Raw genomic sequence first — 17,931 nt, forward strand, 5'->3', positions numbered from 1 at the left:
CTTACTGCATCTTCAATTCTGCTACCAAAATAGTGGGAATGAAACCCTCCCAGTGCTGCACAATCTTGGCTGCATCTGGTCCAGTTTAATTTCTACTGAATCGTAACTGCAAATTCATAGAGGTGATAATTGATAGGATCCTTGTGCCAACATAACAAACCACTTTCAGCATCCAAACATTAACCACACAGGGACTCTTTCCAAGCCAACATAAATGTAGCTTTGTTTGTTACAAAACTTGACTGGCATTTTATGGGCACGGACACACGTGTCTGGAAAATCAGAGCACATCTAGTCAGGCAAAGGGTTAGAAACAGAGTAGCAAGCTCACAACATACTTCACTTGTCTTAAAACCGGAGCGCTCTTCCACCCAAGTGCCAAAGATCCTCACAGTACTCAGTGCAGTCACCCACGTTAAGTTACATACCCAGGGGGTGCCACCCAGATGGCACTGAATAGTCTGAAGGGGAAAGAAGGTAAAGCCATTGTAAGGGAATTAAGAGAGTGCTTTTCTCCAGGAAAGCAGCTTTAGTCCACCAGTGGCAAGAGCATACGATTTTGAGCTGTGGTGCCATCCAGGTTCTCACATGTCCATTTGCACTATAGAGTCTTCATACAACACTAGAGGGCTGATTTGCACTAGAGAGCCTAGTGGCCGTGGCCAAGATCAGAATTCAGCTGCGCTGGGCATGGAACAAGCACATAGCAAGAGACAGTCCCTGGCCCAAACAGTTGACAAACTATCTAGACGAAGTACGGGAAAGGAAACAGGGTAAGTCACTTGCCCAAAATCAAACAACAGACCTGTTGTTAGGTCTCCTAACTCGCAATCCAAAGCCCTAGCCATTAGCTTCTCAGTGCTACGTCTTCTTCCATGGATGCAGACAGTGCATTTTCTCCGCCTTCATCTCTTACTGAGATAGGGATTTGGATGACAGTAAACTGTCTCCAATCTCTCAAATAGCAAGAACCAATACAGCTGTAATACACAACTAATGCTCTGAAATTCAGCCTAATAAGAGAGAGGTGAGAGGAGAAAGCATCAATGCAATGAGTTTTCTGGTTCTTTTGGATTCCCAGGAACCTATGGAAACTGAGGTAGCGGTGATGGCCGTGAGCCTTTTGCACTGAACTAGGAGGTCATTTTTCTTCTTTAATACACACTGCACTGAGATCCAATTCAGTGTTGATTCTGTAAGATCCTAGCTGTAAGATACTAGCTCTCTGATGCCTGTGATTAAGATCAGTTGAAGGACTTCTTGCTGATACAGACCCAATGTTATTACATGATGAGACCTTTGGTCTTCAAACTCTGTACTCTAAAAGACAAGGACAGTTACAGCCTGTTTTATCTGAGATAAGAGATACTGCTCCTGGTACATTGCCAGCATGGCTCTTGGTTGAACAGACTGGTCAACCCAATGACTATGAACCAGGTTTTTCTGCAGATGTCGAGAGTATGTGTGGGCAGGACGATGAACCAGCCCAATGAGCACCAGGCCTTAAAATCTCCAGAACAGGGTGAAGGAAGCCCATGAATATGCTCTTCAGAGCAGTTGGCGCTCCAGGCAAGAGAAGTGGCAAATCTTCAGCTTTTCTCCTCTAAATTCTTTCCTTCAGCCATTGATACTGAACAGTTTTCACCTCAAATATCAGAGGGAAGGATCTGGGGCCAGAAACAAGTTACTGTACTCTCACAATTACTTCCTATCTAAACCAATTTGGAGAAAGACCCAAAAGGAGAGAGGGCAAAGGGCAGAAATTCCTGATTTCATCCTCTCATGACAAATCATTAGCCCATCTCCTGCTGCTTCTTCTGTTCCTGAGTAGCTTCACTTTTAAGAAAACACCACGGTCCTGTTTGATTTGCCAGTCATCTTGGTGGCAGTTGTGCAAATTCCTGGGAACTGACTGCTCCATCAGATGGCCTGGGGGAAAACATCACAAATGCAAACAGCTTGATGGGCATCACACTTTTGTTTCATCACCTCCAAGTGAGAGCAGGGAGAAAGCCATGGGAGCCAGGCTTTGGGTTTGCTTTCCAGCATCACCAATTGAAATGTGTGATCCAGGGAAGGTGATGTAGAGGGGAATTTTCAAAAGTGCCTATGTGGCTTAGGAGCAGGAGTCCTGCTGACTTTCAGTGAAATTCATGCTAATAAATTACTCAGGAATGTTAGATGACCCCATCCTTAATCTATACATGCCTTCGTTTCCCCAGCTGTTTGAAAATGGCAGACACTGAGAAATCCAACTGTTTACACTTCACAATCAACACCAATTTTAGCAATGTGTTTATTTATGAGCAATGGCACACTGCAGAGCTGTAGCATACAGGGAGTGACTCTGTCATAGAAAGCCATGTCTCCAAGGAGGACTCAAACTCAGTGTTGGACAGGGCTAGCTGAATTCAGTATTTAATCTAAAGATGTGAATTGGAGCATGCAGCTCCCTTCTTTGCGTTATGCCCTTTAAATCTTCAAGTCAAAGCTAGAGAAGAGATAATAGATGAAACTCAGCCAAAGTTGCATGTGGCACGGGCGCACACAAGCCTAACCCCACCCCCCATCCAAATACACCATTTAATATCCTCGCTTGTCCTGGGCATGAGCAAACTGTGAAGTGTTACAGCTGCTACTGGGCTATGCTTTGAGCCAATATCTCCCCCAACTCCCTTTGCTGTACAGGACCTTGGTCTGCCCCATGCTGCCAGCTGCCACACCTGACTCTTCCCTGGGAGCCCAGCCATTGTTTTCATTCCTGTGGGGAATGCATTTTGTTCCGTGCACCAAGGCACCACTTGCGGAAACACAGGCCACCAGTGAACCTGCATTCTCCTGGGTGGCCGCCCAAGCGCTCAGCTGGCAGGGCACCCAGGAGCCCAGCCACTGTTCCCATCCCTGTGGGGGATACATTTTGTTCTGTATGCACAAGCATGTGCACCACCCGTACAAACAGAGGCTGCTGGCGAACCTGCATAGTCCCGGGCAGCCACCCAAGTGTTCAGCTGGCAGGGGACCCAGGAGCCCAGCCACTGTTTCCATCCTCGTGGGGAACACATTTTGTTGTGTGCGCACAGGCATGTGCACCACCTGTAGGAAAAGAGGCTGCTGGCGAACCTGCATAGTCGCACGCCTGGGAGCCCAGCCACTGCAGAACACATTTTGTTGTGTGCGCACAGGTATGTGCACTACCTGTAGGAACAGAGGCTGCTGGCGAACCCACATAGTCCCAGGCAGCTGCCCAAGTGCTCAGTTGGCAGGTCAAGTGCTCAGCTGGCATGGGACTCGGGAGCCCAGCCACTGTTTCCATCCTCGTGGGGAACACATTTCTCTTGTGGAGAAGGCATTTTGTCGTGTGCACACAGGCATGTACAGCACTCGTAGGAACAGAGGCTGCTGGCGAACCCGCATAATCCTGGGCAGCCGCCCAAGTGCTCAGCTGGCAGGGGACCCGGGAGCCAGCCACTGTTTCCATCCTTGTGGGGAACACATTTTGTTGTGTGCGCACAGGCATGTGCACCACCCGTAGGAACAGAGGCTGCTGGCGAACCTGCATCGTCCCAGGCACCCAAGCGCTCAGCCGGCAGGGCACCCGGGAGCCAGCCACTGCCCCCCAGTGGTGAATGCATTTTTTTGTGTGCGCACAGGCAGGTGCACCACCCCTAGGAACAGAGGCTGCTGGCGAACGCGCATGTCCCAGGCGCTCAGCCGGCAGGGCCCCCCCCAGTGGGGAATGCATTTTGTTGTGTGCGCACAGGCAGGTGCACCACCCCTAGGAACAGAGGCTGCTGGTGAACCTGCATTGTCCCGGGCGCCCAAGCGCTCAGCCGGCAGGGCACCCGGGAGCCAGCCACTGTTCCCCCCCGGTGGGGAATGCATTTTGTTGTGTGCGCACAGGCAGGTGCACCACCCATAGGAACACAGGCTGCCGGCGAACCCGCATCGTCCCAGGCGCTCAGCCGGCAGGGCACCCGGGAGCCAGCCACTGCCCCCCCCACTGGGGAACGCATTTTGTTGTGTGCGCACAGGCAGGTGCACCACCCCTAGGAACAGAGGCTGCTGGCGAATGCGCATGTCCCGGGCGCTCAGCCGGCAGGGCACCTGGGAGCCAGCCACTGCCCCCCTAGTGGGGAACGCATTTTGTTGTGTGTGCACAGGCAGGTGCACCACCCCTAGGAACACAGGCTGCTGGCGAACCCGCATGTCCCAGGCGCTCAGCCGGCAGGGCCCCCCCCCCCCCCAGTGGGGGACGCATTTTGCTCGGCGCGGGGGCGCACCCCCCGGCCCGCCCGCGGGCTATATAGGCGGGGGGGGGCCGGCGGCGCGCTCGCCATGGCGCCCCCGCTGGCGGGCGAGGAGCGGCTGAAGCTGGCGCTGATCGGCGCGCTGGGCGCGCTGGTGGCGCTGAGCAGCGCGGCGGCGCTGGCGGGGCTGGGCCGGGCCGCGGCGGGCTGGCGGCGCAGCCGGCGCCTCACGCTGCTGTCGCTGGCGGCGGCCGACGCGGCGCTGGCGGGGCTGGTGGTGCCGCTCAACCTGTACGGCGGCCTGGCGGGGTCAGGCGCGGCGCCGCCCGAGGGCTACTGCCGGGCCGTGGCCTTCGTCAGCGCCAGCCTCTTCGGCGCGGCGCTCTACGCGCTGGCCGGCGTCTCGCTCGAGCGCTACGTCGCCGTCTGCTTCCCGCTGCGCCACGCGCGCCTGCTGGGCCCGCGCCGCCTCGCGCTGCTGCTGGCCGGCGCCTGGCTGGGCCCCGCCCTGCTGCTGCTGCCCGTGGCCCTGCCCGGCCGGGCCGCCGTCCTGCGCGTGCGCTTCTCGCGCGCCGCCCTGCTGTGCGAGCCGGACTACGCCTCCAACGCCGCCTACGCCGGCCTGCTGGCCGCCGCCCTCTTCTGTCCCGCCGCGGCCACCGTCACCTTCGCCAACCTGCGCCTCTGGCAGGCGGCGCGCGCCCAGCGCCGGCGCGGCGGCCGGGCGGGGCTGCGGCCGCTCCGCCTGCTGCAGCTGGACGCCGCCTCCCGGGTCCTAGTGCCCGTCGTCGTCGCCTTCTACGTCTGCTGGGCGCCCTGCATGGCCACCATCCTGTACAACGGTGCGCGCCCGGCCGGGGGGGGCGGGTTAGTGGGGGGGAGGGGAGCAGGAGGCAGTGGGGGAGGGGCGAGTTAGTGGGGGGGGAGGGGAGCAGGAGGCAGTGGGGGAGGGGCGGGTTAGTGGGGGGGAGGGGAGCAGGAGGCAGTGGGGGAGGGGCGGGTTAGTGGGGGGGGGGGGGAGGGGAGCAGGAGGCAGTGGGGGAGGGGCGGGTTAGTGGGTGGGGGAGGGGAGCAGGAGGCAGTGGGGGAGGGGCGGGTTAGTGGGGGGGAGGGGAGCAGGAGGCAGTGGGGTGGAGTGGGGGAGGGGCGGGTTAGTGGGTGGGGGAGGGGAGCAGGAGGCAGTGGGGGAGGGGCGGGTTAGTGGGTGGGGGAGGGGAGCAGGAGGCAGTGGGGGAGGGGCGGGTTAGTGGGGGGAGGGGAGCAGGAGGCAGTGGGGGAGGGGCAGGTTAGTGGGGGGGAGGGGAGCAGGAGGCAGTGGGGGGGAGGGGAGCAGGAGGCAGTGGGGGAGGGGCGGGTTAGTGGGTGGGGGAGGGGAGCAGGAGGCAGTGGGGGAGGGGCGGGTTAGTGGGTGGGGGAGGGGAGCAGGAGGCAGTGGGGTGGAGTGGGGGAGGGGCGGGTTAGTGGGTGGGGGAGGGGAGCAGGAGGCAGTGGGGTGGAGTGGGGGAGGGGCGGGTTAGTGGGTGGAGGAGGGGAGCAGGAGGCAGTGGGGTGGAGTGGGGGAGGGGCGGGTTAGTGGGTCGGGGATGATGCAGAGGGCAGTGGGGTGGGGGAGGAGAGCCGGGGGCGCTGGAGTGGGACGAGGTGGCTGGGGGAAGACATAGCGTATCGATAATGGAAAGGGGGTGAGCTGTGGTGCACTGGTGCTGGGCTCCCTTAGCAAGGCTGTTTTGGGCCCCCGCACAAGGAGGATGCAAGGGGTTAAGTGGAGCCGCCTCGGAGCCATTGGGGGTTGTGTGTCCGTCAGGCTGCATCTCCAACCAGAGCTCACGCCGGGGTTGGCTGCTTCCCCAACGGGCTCAGTTCTGGGCAGCACAAACAAACTCTGATTTGAGCTTTCTAAGCCAACCTCCTGCCTTCGGGAGTCAGAGGTGTGTAACCTTTGGGGCTGGCGATACTAGGATCAATCCCTGAGAAGGGTCACCTCAAAGCCACGCGCTGGTGGTGGTGATAGGTGCACTTGGCCTGTGCTGGGGGACAAGAGAGAGCCACAGCCAAGGGTGGGAGCCAGGCTTAAAGTGGCCTGGCTTTGAATGCTTGCCTAGGAGAAGTGAGAGGTGGGGAATCCTGTACACGGTTTTTGGGAGGTGGGTGCTGCAGCAAAAATGAATCTCTAGATATTCTTCCCCCCCCCCCCCCAAACCAGGGCCAATGATTTCTTCTCTGGACTGTCCGTCCCCCAGTTTGGTGCAGCTGGTGGGAGACTGTTCCCCTCTACTTCCCTGGAGCATGGGGAAGAGGTAATGGGCCCAGCTGGGGCAAATGAGGGTCTAGACTGGAGCCTGACACCAGTGAGCCAGGCTGGGGTGGAGCGGAGGCTGTCCACAGTGGGTGGGGAAGGACCATCGGGTCCCACTCAGGCCATGAGAGGCCCCGTGTAATGGGAATGCTCACCCGGGGCTCTCCCTTTCCTTGCAGCGATCACAAAGGACAGAGTTCATGAGTGGCTGGAGTTCGTGGCTCTGTGGCTGCCGAGTGGCAGTGGCTTTCTCAACAGCTTTGTCTACTTCTGGACCAACAGGAACTTCCGGCACAAGTTCCACAAGCTCGGGTGCAGGCTCTGCGGGCCCTGCCCCAGAGCTGAGTGGGAGCAGGACGGGCACAGGGTGGTTACCATCAGTGCTGCGGTGGAGAAGAGCAGCAGCCAGCCGGCCCTCCTCCCGGACCGCTCCTGCAGCGGGTCTTCTACCAGCATCCTGCTGCCCAGAGAAGCACAAACGAGCCTTTGAACTACTTTGGCACCTTCCGCGTCAGCTGCAGTGTTTACAGTAGGTCTTCTCTGTGCTGCATCCCAGACAGTGTGAGGGGCAGCTTTGGGGCCTGCCAGCCATGCTGCCTTCACTCCGTGCTTGGCTTTGTCAAGAGCCTGTCACAAGCCTGAATGCTGGTGCTTCCTCCTGGGGCTGCTCTGGCTATGGGAAAGGGACTTGCGAGGCGTCACCAGAGGCGGCCAAGTGGCTTTTTGCAAGCGTCACCAGATGGTGTCAGTGGAGAAATAGTGTTTGGGTCAAGGAGACCTTGCTGAGACGGGGCTTTGTGTGGGAAACTGGTCACAGCATGGATGTGAGTGTCTGCTGTGAAAGAAACAGGACGCTCTCCCGGAGCTAAGAGCCCTGAACCGCCCTCGCGGGTATAAAGTCCTTGCTGCCCCGCTCTGGGGTACTGCAGATCACAGGCGACTGCATGTCTGATCAGTGCGGTGTGACAAGGTCACCCTCTCGCAAACAAGCCGGGTCACTCTAGAGTCCCAGACAGGCTGGCAATCACTGGCTAGTACCAGTCTTGCAGACGGCAGAGCATAGCTTATGGGCAGCGTGGAAGGTGCAAAAGGGAGTCTCAGGCAGGTATTGCATTTCAGGCCCCACAGGGCCAGGAGCAGTTCTGAGCCCCGCCCAAGGGCCTGCTGTATTGGTTTGGCTGAGGATTTGCCTACCTCCATTCACCAGACTCAGCTCCTGCCTCCAGCTTTGTTTACCACCCTTGCTGGGTGACCTCCCCCCCCTCACTTCACAGGCACCCTGGGCCTACAAAGACAAACTCACTGTGCGGGGGGAGGGGAGGATACTTCTATACTATTGAAGAGAAAACCGCAGCTTCTGACATGGCTCTGTCTGCCTGGTTTTAACACCCTTTTACCTGCCAGCCTCTGCCATCCAAGCGTTGGGGTTTTTAAGAGTACGTTTTAGTAAAACGGGCTAAATTCTCACCTTCAGTATGTCTGATCAGTTGGGATAAAGGACTCCAGGACCCCACAGGAGGGGTGCTTCAGCGAGCCCCCTTGCTGCCAGAATTGATGGGCATGCGCTCCCAAACTGTGCTCTCAGGTAGAGGGAGGGAGATGGGTCACCTCTCTCCTCTGCTATATGGCTGGTAGCTGAATGTCCCATCCCAACTGATGCTTCTCCTACTGGAACTGCCATATCTGCACTTTGCTGGCCCACTCCCCAGAAAAAAGCCAGGAAATTGACGTTTTATAATTAGCTACCCAGACTTTTGATGACTTGCACTGGTAATAGGGAAGGGTCAGAAGATGGAGCGCTTAGTCTTTCTGGTTGTTTCACTGAGCCCTCTGGCCTGGCTAACGTGAAACAGGAGAATGGAGGAAGTGAGCAAACCCACCATGTCGCAATCCAGGAAGTGCTAGTGGGGTTAAGGCCCTGAGCAGTTTTTGTTCTTTTCAAGGGCTGAAAGAAATTCACCTTGCAAATCTCCCCTTCCAGCAGAAGGCTGGGTTTTCTCCTTGTCAAAAAACCCCTTTTTCTTAAAGTGAATCTGATGTCACCAGGCAAGCGGTAATGCTGCGTTATAGTAAATGGCCTTCGCTCTCCGTTGGGACTTAGAGAATTTTTTTCCTCTTAATGTTGGATTGTAAATTGCCATTATATCTGTTCACCCTCCCCAGTGTTCCTGCTACTCGTTCAGGGCAGGCTGACATTCTTCCCGCCCCGTGATTTCTCTCTCAGGGACTCATGGAAACGGTGACAAATTGAAACAGTATTTGTAACTGACTTGATCAAGTGTATTGTCTGAAAAGCTCTGCTGTAGAGTACTCCTGTCCTGTGTGCACCCAACCCTCTTGAAATGCACTGTTGTTTTTTATTATTCAGGTATGCTTTTATCTCTTGGGTTTGGAGCTGTCTATAGGTAGGTTCTCCTCCCCTGCAAGCTTAAATATTATGTTTCTGGGAAAAAATATTAAATTGAAAGGACTGTAAATAAAGGATTAGTGGTTTAACTTCAGGCTCAGTGTTTCCTTGCCTGGCTCTGGACAGCAAAAGTGGCGAATCTGCCAAGCCAAAGAGGTCTGGCGTAAGGGAAATGGGTTCAGTTGAGCAGCTGTTTATGGTTGGGGTGGTGGTGGTCATGGGGCTCAGAAATAGAATTGGGAAGCCAAGCCCCAGAGGAATTTGTTGTGTGGCGTAAAGGACAATAGCACTGCGAGATCTAGCATAAAGGTGGCTGGAATGATAATAAATGACAAATTACCATGAGTGGAACTTCCATGGTCTAGCATAGGATGGAGGCAGTTCTGTGCCTGCTGTCAAGCTTCTGGGAGCAAATTTGCCTGTTTTCCCATGTAAATTAGGTACCCAACTGCACGTGCATCTCTCTTGCTCTAAAAAGTGTGGTCCCTAAAACGTCCTTGATGCTTTGACTGCCTGGGCAGGTAAAGCAGGCTGAGGCTCACAGAACTGAGTTCCAAACTCTCTGGGAGGAGAACTGACATTCTAGGAGCACCAACCTGTGCACGGGCCTTTCAAGGTCTTATTTTGACATGCAGAGAAGGAACGCAGCAGCCATGTTCTGGGCAGCTCCATGCCCCGTTGTAGGTGGTGTGTTTAATGAGCTTGTTTGCACAACCATCAGCTTTAGTTCCCTGCCCCTTGGGGTGATAAGCTTGATGACAGGGCAGTCTGGTTGCATGGAGGTCTCTGTTTATCAAAGATGCAGCTGCCTGCAGTGCAAAGGGGGGCCATTCAGCTACCCTGGGGTGCTTTGCCTACATCTTTGGGGGGGTTATGTGTGTCTGGCATTGTTTCATGTCTTCCCCTGGGCTCCCTTCCCTTTGTTTAGCGCTTCAGAGGGGTAGCTGAGTAGGGGTTGCCAGGGGGTCCGGTTTTGAACTGGACAGTCCAGTATTTAAGCTTTCTGTTCAGGAAACAAACTGAGAAAATAGAAATGTCGGGTATTTTCTAAATCAGATGTAATGTCGATTGTGATGGAATATCAAGTGTGTCCAGTATTTTTGTTGAAACGATCTGGCAACCTTACAGCTGAGTGAGTCTGTACCTGGAAAAACTTAATCAGCAACCAGTGAAGATGAAGAAGCGGGGGGTGCCCTCAACAGCTGATGAGCCAATCTCCATGTTTTGTTGGTCTTGCCGCTTCAGCCTATTTTTTTTTAAGTGGATTGGCCACATCACCCTTGGCCTGCCGCTGGGTTTGCGTGTTGATGCTCCAGTGAGCTCCTATGTGAAAGCTGTACCGTTTCCTCCTGTCCCCGCCCACAAGGCCCAGTGCCAGCCCTTTGATGGCTTTCCAAAGAACTTGCCAGACGCTTACCATGGAATGAACTCCTTCATTAATTACACCCCAGCAGTGAGATACAGAAACCGGTTCTGCTGGCACCAGTGCCGCCCTGCGTCCCAAGGCGTACTCGGCACCTTCGAGAACCATGGCAATGAGACCAGTCTTACACCCCACCCCACCCACCCCCCGGGCCATGGCAGTGGCTGTGGGTTGCGTGGCCTGCAGGCTGGCGGCCCCTGCTGGGCAATCCGCTGCTTCCCTATGTATAAATACAGCTTATTGAGGAATTGCAAGAGCAGCTCTGCTTTTCTGAAGCTTATCTCAGCTCGGAGACAGGAAAGCCTGGTCTCCTATGACCTTTCAGGGGACTAGCAGCCACCAATGCTGCGGCCCGTCCCCGTCTCTGCCCCCGCGGCCGCTGCTTCCTTTTTTCTGGCCACAGCCGGTGTTGTGCAAAGTCGGAGGAGGACGGGAACGAATGAGCCTTCTTCTGCAGGGCCTCCAGCATGAAGCCAGGGCAGCAGCCTTCCTAGGGGCCTGGCCTAGCCCAGGAGGTGCTTGTTTTCAGGCAGGGCTGGGATGCTCACAGCTGCGTGCAGGGGAATATTGGGCAGGAGCTCGTGTCCGTGGTTGTGACCATGACGTTGCATCCAATCTCCTGCACGTCCCCCCCTGCACCTCCCAGCCTTCTCTGCTAGCTGGGGTGGGCTGGAGGGAGGCCTAGTACATGTTGCCTAGCAACGTACAGGGAGTCCCAACCCTAGACAAAGCCCCTGCCCTGCCCCCTTAGCTGTGCCCTTCGCTGGCGCAGCCTCCATCAGTCCATGGCCCAGTGGAAGCGCAGGCTGGAGTCCTGCATCTCCTCCTTGTAGATCTTCTGGAAGAGCATGTTCTGCAGTGGGCTGAAGTGGTCCTTCCAGTCTCCCACCATCCCTGGAACAGAGGAGGCAATGCAGAGTGACACTGGGAAGGGTGCCCGAGCCAGGTGGCTCCCATAAGGCAGACTTGCCAGCCTTTCCCCGGCAGGGGCCCAGACGCCAGGGGGATGGGCGCAAGGGGCCTACTGAGGGGGCACGCCTTCACACTGCAGGACACCTGCCTCCAGGAGTGCCCTGCTCCTCCCCCTCCCAGCCCTGAAAGCCATGGGGCTGCAGCAGGGTGCCGCTTGGCTTTCCTAGCCGTCCCGGAGGAGGAGTTACTGGGGTCCCTGCAGCCCTGCGTGGGTTACATCAGCCCCTGCCCGCTGGACTGTGGGCATAGAAGAGCAGGGCATGCCTGGCTCCTTTTGACTGAGCACGTCTACCGCAGGACATCACAGTCCTGTCTGCTGGCTTTGGCTCCCGCCCAGGGCAGCCACGGAACAGCCAGTGGTTCCATCCTGCCTCGGGGCCGGAAACTCAGCCATCCGTGGCACGCCCACAGCAGCACGGGGGGGAGTGAGAGTGAGAAGCCAGGGCTGAAGGGAGCGTACCAAGTCCCTTTTGTAGAATCCTAGCACACTAGAACTGGCAGGGTCCTTGAGAGGTCATCAAGTCTAGTCCCCTGCCCTCACAGCAGGACCAAGCACCGTCTGGACCATACCTGACAGGTGTCTGTCCCACCTGTTCTTCCATATCTCCAGGGATGGAGATTCCACAACCTCCCTAGGCAATTTATTCCAGTGTTTAACCACCCAGCAGGAAGTTTTTCCTCCTGTCCAACCTCAACGTCCCTTGCTGCAGTTTAAGCCCATTGCTGCTTGTCCTGTCCTCAAAGGCCAAGGAGAACAATTTGTCTCCCTCCTCCTTGTGACATCCTTTCAGAAATCTGAAAATCACTATCGTGACATCTGTCTTCTCTTTTCCAAACGAAACAAGCCCAGTTTTCAGTCCCTCCTAGGGCATGTTTTCTAGACCGGTCATCATTTTTGTTGCTCTTCTCCAATTTTTCCACATTTTTCCTGAAATGTGGTGCCCAGAACTGGACACAAGACTCCAGTTGAGGCCTAATCAGCGCAGAGTAGAACGGAAGAATGACTCCTTGGCTATGTCTACACTGGCGAGTTCTTGTGCAAGAACAGCAGTTCTTCTGCAGAGCGTGCATGCTACCTGCCTGCTCTTGCGCAAGAAGATTTACAGTACGGTGTGGGAAGAGAGGGCTTCTTGCGCAAGAGCTACGCTCTTTTCTAACAAGTGTAAGGCCTCTTGCGCAAGAGGGTAGTGTGGATGTGCGGCAGGGGTTTCTTGCGCAAGAAAGCCCTATGGCTAAAATGGCCATCAGAGCTTTCTTGTGCAAGAGACCGTCCACACTGCCATGGATGCTCTTGTGCAAAAGCACGTGGCAGTGTGGATGTGTTCTTGCACAAGAGTTCTTGCACAAGAACCCGCCAGCGTAGACATAGCCGAACTGTTTTGCGGAAGAGTTCTTGTGCAAAAGGTCTTCCACAAGAGTGCATCCACATTGCCATGTGCTTTTGCACAAGAGCTGTGCTTTTGTGCAAGAGCGTCCATGGCAAGGTGGACGCTCTCTTGCACAAGAAAGCTCTGATGGCCATTTTAGCCATAGGGCTTTCTTGCGCAAGAAATTCATGTTGCCTGTCTACACTGGCCTCTTGTGGAAGAGCTCTTGTGCAAGAGGGCTTATTCCTCGTGGGGAGAGGAGTAACTCTTCCGGAAGAAGCCCTGCTTTCCGACGCTGGACTGTACATTTACTTGCACAAGAACACATGTGCAGTGTAGACTCCACAAGTTTTTGTGCAAGAACAGCCATTCTTGCGCAAAAAGCCGCTAGTGTAGACGTAGCCCTCGTGTCTTGCTCACAACATTCCTCTTCATGCCTCCCAGAATCAGGTTTGCTTTTTCTGCAACAGCATCACACTGACTCATATTCAGCTTGTGGTCCACTCTGAGCCCGAGATCCCTTTCTGCCGTCCTCCTTCCTAGACGGCCACTTTCCGTTCTGAAATCGACTGTTCCCCCCTAAGTGGAGCCCTTTTGCCGTTGCTGCCCTGGCCGGGGCTGGGACTGCTCCCCTCTCACCTTTCCTCATGAACCTGCCCTGGCTGTGGTCCATGATCTCGCAGGGGATGAGAGTGTAGTTCACCATCGCGTTCTCCCGCATGGAAGAGAAGCTGCAGTGCTGCTCGATCACTCGGATCTCCTCCGGCTGCAGCGGGAAGCCCAGCCAATCCGCGATGCGCTCGACAGAGCGACTCAGATCCTGCCAAGCCACAGCGATGGGCAGTTAGTGAGGGGGCCCCCCAGCAATTGGGGGCCTGGGCCCCTTCTCCAGGGCCTCTGGCTCAGCCAGGAGGGGTGATGTGAGTGGGTCAGGTCACAGGGAGAGGGTCATTTGCCCCAGGCTGTACTGGGAACCAGCCTGCCCCCGACCAGCCCCAAATGCCTGTTAGTTGCTGACCCACGTGCCAAGGCCACTGGGGCGCGGCCAGAGCTCAGCTCCTAAAGCTCAGGCCAAGGAGCGGCTATGGCAGGCGGGCCATTCAGCTGCCCCCGGCGGTGCCCCAAGGCAGCCGGGAGCCTGGGGCTCACTCACCTTGTGCAGTTCCTCGTAGGTGATGTAGAAGAGATCCAGGTCGAGCTGCTGGCCGAGCCAGCCCTTGATGTGCTGGAACCAGGAGCCGTACTGCACTGCAGGGTGGGAGAGGCAGGATTGAGAGGCGGGTCTGGCCTGGGGACAGCTCCTGCTTGCCCACACCCGAGCCAGCGCTGGGCCCCGGGGAGCCTGCTGCCAACCCTGCGCCTAGCAGTAGCCTTGGTCCTGGCAGCCTGGAGCCAGCCCTCAGCCCCACTGGCTCAGCTACCCTGCAGCCCTGTCCTGGGGCACTGGACTCAGGCCAAGCCTCACACATGAGCGTGACCCACAGGAGGGAGGAGGCAGCCCCGTCCCTGGCGGCGCGTAGGGTGCAGCCCTCCAAGCAAGGGAGGGCGGCGGAGAAGGGCGGGGGTGATCCACTGACCTGTGCCATCCAGGAAGTGCAGGAGGAAGTCTTCGAAGGAGCCGGGGTCAGGCAGGAACTTGGCCATCTTGTGGAAATGATAGAAGGAAACCACGACGTCCTTGGGGTTCCGGGCCACGTAGATCACCTGGGAGCAGAGGAAGGACGCCGGTGTCAGACGGACACACAGACGCCCGGGAGGCGTGCCCTGCCCTGCTCTAGGAGGGCGGCTCCACCCGGCTGCCCTGAGCTGGGGGATTTGCCCCCTTGCCCTTCCCAAGAGCCCGTCTGCCGGACTGTCCCCTGAACAAGGGGGTGGGACCCAGCATCACAGCCTGGGTGCCTCGGAGCAGCCCGTTTCGCCAGCAGGGTGCTTACTCAGAAAGCACCAGGGGAAGCCCCTTTCAGCCACAGGCTTACTCAGCCGGGACAGACCCGCCCAACCTAGGGCAATCCCAGGTGGGGGAGGGGGGGATGAGACTGAGACACTGCCATAGCGGGCCGGGTGTCTCTGGCACCCATGTGAGTCGTCTTCTCTGCAGGGCCTCTCAGCCGCGCCCAGACCTGAGACAAGCCCCCATAGAGCACAGCAGGGCCACGCTTGTGCCGAACCTCGCTCGCCGCCGGCCCGCCCCTCCCCAGCCGGGCCAGGCCGCCCGCACTCACTTTGGCTTTGGCTTGCCTCAGCGCCGGGGCCAGGACTTGGCAGGGGAGGTGCGTGGTGATGAGGCGAGGCCCCCCGGTCTCTGGCAGCACGTCCCTGAAGTACGTCTGCTCCAGCCAGGGCGCCCTGGCCCAGTTCGGGATGGTCGTGGCTGATTCCGGGTCCCCCTTGCTGAGGATCAGGGTCAGGATCTCCTGCATCCAGGTGGTGCCTGGAGGAGACAGGAACAGCGTCACCAGCCTGCCCTTCCCTGGGGCTCCCGTCCTGCCCCAGACAGAGCGGAGGGACGGCCCGGGCAGCGCGCCAACATTCCCAGCTTCGCGGGGAGGGGCCGGCTGGAGCTCTAGAGAACAGAGGGAGCGAAGGCCCAGAGTGTAACGGGACTGGGCTGACTGACACTAGCTGGAGCCGGGAGGGTTTGCGGAGGGGGGGGGGAGCTGGCGCCAGCCTAGGGCTGATGAACTCCAGACTCTGTCCCTGCCAAGCGAGCTGAGCCAGGCCTCAGGCGAGGAATGCCGGAGCCCAGCGCCAGCCCCATGCCAGCTGGAGCAGCCCCCCGCCCGGCTCCCCCCGGCCAGCCCCTCCCTGGGGTCTCAGCTCTCAGCCCCGCATTGGCTGGCGTGTCTGCGGGACAGCGACTGCCCAGAGGTGTCTGCGCTCGGCTCCCGCTGGCACGGGGGTCCCTGCTCTGACCCCCCCCCCCCCCGCAGTGCTGGCTGGGGGGACAGGCAGGGTCCTCACGGCTGCTCTGCTGGGGGCGGGCGGCCCTCCCCCTCCAGCCCGCGGCAGTGGCACCCCCGGCCCTGCTGTGCCTTCCCCGCACCTGCCGGGTGCCCACGGGGGTCGGCGCGGCAGGCCAGGTGTCCGCTGTCGGGGTGGGGACGCAGCTGAGCTGGGGGCCTCCTGGGGCCAGGCGGGGCTGGGGGCGGCTGCACGGGCCCCTGGGGGGCAGTTGCTGGAGCTTTAGTTCCCCTCGCGCGTCCCAGACCGCCTGGATGGCGGGGGAGCGGGAGGGGTGGCCCGGCCCGCCCCGCTCCCTGACGCCAGACCCCGATACCGCTGTGGGCTGCGCAGCCCTGGCGCCGGGGGGCAGCCCCCGAGGGGCGGGGGGGCCCTGCCCCGGCCGGGCTCTCACCAGACTTGGGGTAGGTGGCGATCAGCACGTCCGTGTCTCGGAACTGGAAGCCGCTGGCGAAGCGCAGGGACTCGGCCGTGTGCATGTGGCCCGGCAGCGCCACGCCCGCGAACGCCTCGGTCACCTGCATCCTGTCCATGCCCGGCCCTCGGAGCGCGCCGCGCCGCGCCGCGCCGGCCGCTTAAATAGCCGAGGAACAGGAACCTCCCGGGCTCCCCGCCCCTCCGGGCGGGGGCAGGGGAGCGGCTTTCGCTCAGGGCCGGGCCGGGCCGCTGCCCCCAGCTCTGCCCCCCTCCGAACAGCCCCACCGACGTGCTCGGGCTGTGCCAGCGCTGGGGCCGGTGGAACTGCCTGGCCCTGGGGCGGGGCTGCTCGCCAACGTTCCCTCGCATTTTTCCCACACATGGGCGGAATAAATGTTCGTCTGTGCACTGGGGCACGTGTGGATGTGCACCACCAGGGCGAACACAGGCTGCCGGCTGTGCACCACCAGTGTGAACACAGGCTGCCGGCCGTGCACCACCAGGGCAAACACAGGCTGCCGGCCGTGCGCCACCAGTGCGAACACAGGCTGCCGGCCGTGCACCACCAGGGCAAACACAGGCTGCCGGCCGTGCACCACCAGTGCGAACACAGGCTGCCGGCCGTGCGCCACCAGTGTGAACACAGGCTGCCGGCCGTGCGCCACCGGTGCGAACACAGGCTGCCGGCCATGCACCACCAGGGCAAACACAGGCTGCCGGCCGTGCACCACCAGTGCGAACACAGGCTGCCGGCCGTGCACCACCAGGGCAAACACAGGCTGCCGGCCGTGCGCCACCGGTGCGAACACAGGCTGCCGGCCGTGCGCCACCAGGGCAAACACAGGCTGCCGGCCGTGCACCACCAGTGCGAACACAGGCTGCCGGCCGTGCGCCACCAGGGCGAACACAGGCTGCCGGCCGTGCGCCACCAGGGCGAACACAGGCTGCCGGCCGTGCACCACCGGTGCGAAAAAAGGCTGCCGGCCGTGCGCCACCGGTGCGAACACAGGCTGCCGGCCGTGCGCCACCGGTGCGAACACAGGCTGCCGGCCATGCGCCACCAGGGCGAACACAGGCTGCCGGCCGTGCGCCACCAGGGCGAACACAGGCTGCCGGCCGTGCGCCACCGGTACGAACACAGGCTGCCGGCCATGCGCCACCGGTGCGAACACAGGCTGCCGGCCGTGCACCATTGATACAAACACAGGCTGCCAGCCGTGCACCACCAGTGCGAACACAGGCTGCCGGCCGTGCACCACCAGTGCGAACACAGGCTGCCAGCCGTGCGCCACCAATGCGAACACAGGCTGCTGGCCGTGCACCACCGGTGCGAACACAGGCTGCCGGCCGTGCGCCACCAGGGCGAACACAGGCTGCCGGCCGTGCACCACCGGCGCGAACACAGGCTGCCGGCCCTGCGCCACTGGTGCGAACACAGGCTGCCGGCCCTGTACCAACGGTGCGAACACAGGCTGCCGGCCGTGCACCACCGGTACGAACACAGGCTGCCGGCCCTGTACCAACGGTGCGAACACAGGCTGCCGGCCGTGCACCACCGGCGCGAACACAGGCTGCCGGCCCTGCGCCACTGGTGCGAACACAGGCTGCCGGCCCTGTACCAACGGTGCAAACACAGGCTGCCGGCCGTGCACCACCAGTGCAAACACAGGCTGCTGGCTGTGGGCACCTGAATCTCTCCTGGGCGGCCACCCGAACACTCAGCTTCCAGGGATCGCTGGTGGCTACCCCGAGAGCCGTGGTTATAGCGAAGGAATTGTGTGTGTAGATCAGGGCTTGGCGGTGGGGTATTGACTCAGGGCAGCCTGCTAGACCCCAGGCAC

At 59.4% G+C, this 17,931-nt stretch overlaps 2 protein-coding genes across 2 annotated transcripts; one reads left to right on the top strand and one right to left on the bottom strand.

The window, feature by feature from the left end:
- The first annotated feature begins 4,335 nt into the window (after window positions 1-4,335).
- On the top strand, window positions 4,336-9,039 carry LOC142831172 (histamine H2 receptor-like). The gene is made up of 2 exons (XM_075940716.2): window positions 4,336-5,089; window positions 6,723-9,039. The coding sequence occupies exons 1-2, from the start codon at window positions 4,336-4,338 to the stop codon at window positions 7,031-7,033; spliced, it is 1,065 nt and encodes a 354-aa protein (XP_075796831.1). The 3' UTR covers window positions 7,034-9,039.
- Window positions 9,040-10,363: 1,324 nt separating this feature from the next.
- On the bottom strand, window positions 10,364-16,240 carry LOC102446432 (sulfotransferase 2B1-like). The gene is made up of 6 exons (XM_075939836.2): window positions 16,068-16,240; window positions 14,935-15,143; window positions 14,290-14,416; window positions 13,866-13,960; window positions 13,352-13,532; window positions 10,364-11,267 (listed from the first exon to the last, which is right to left on the bottom strand). The coding sequence occupies exons 1-6, from the start codon at window positions 16,204-16,206 to the stop codon at window positions 11,152-11,154; spliced, it is 867 nt and encodes a 288-aa protein (XP_075795951.2). The 5' UTR covers window positions 16,207-16,240; the 3' UTR covers window positions 10,364-11,151.
- Between the last annotated feature and the right edge of the window lie 1,691 nt (window positions 16,241-17,931).

Source organism: Pelodiscus sinensis, chromosome 12, assembly GCF_052426305.1.
Source record: "Pelodiscus sinensis isolate ZL-2025 chromosome 12, ASM5242630v1, whole genome shotgun sequence".
Taxonomy (NCBI): domain Eukaryota; kingdom Metazoa; phylum Chordata; order Testudines; family Trionychidae; genus Pelodiscus; species Pelodiscus sinensis.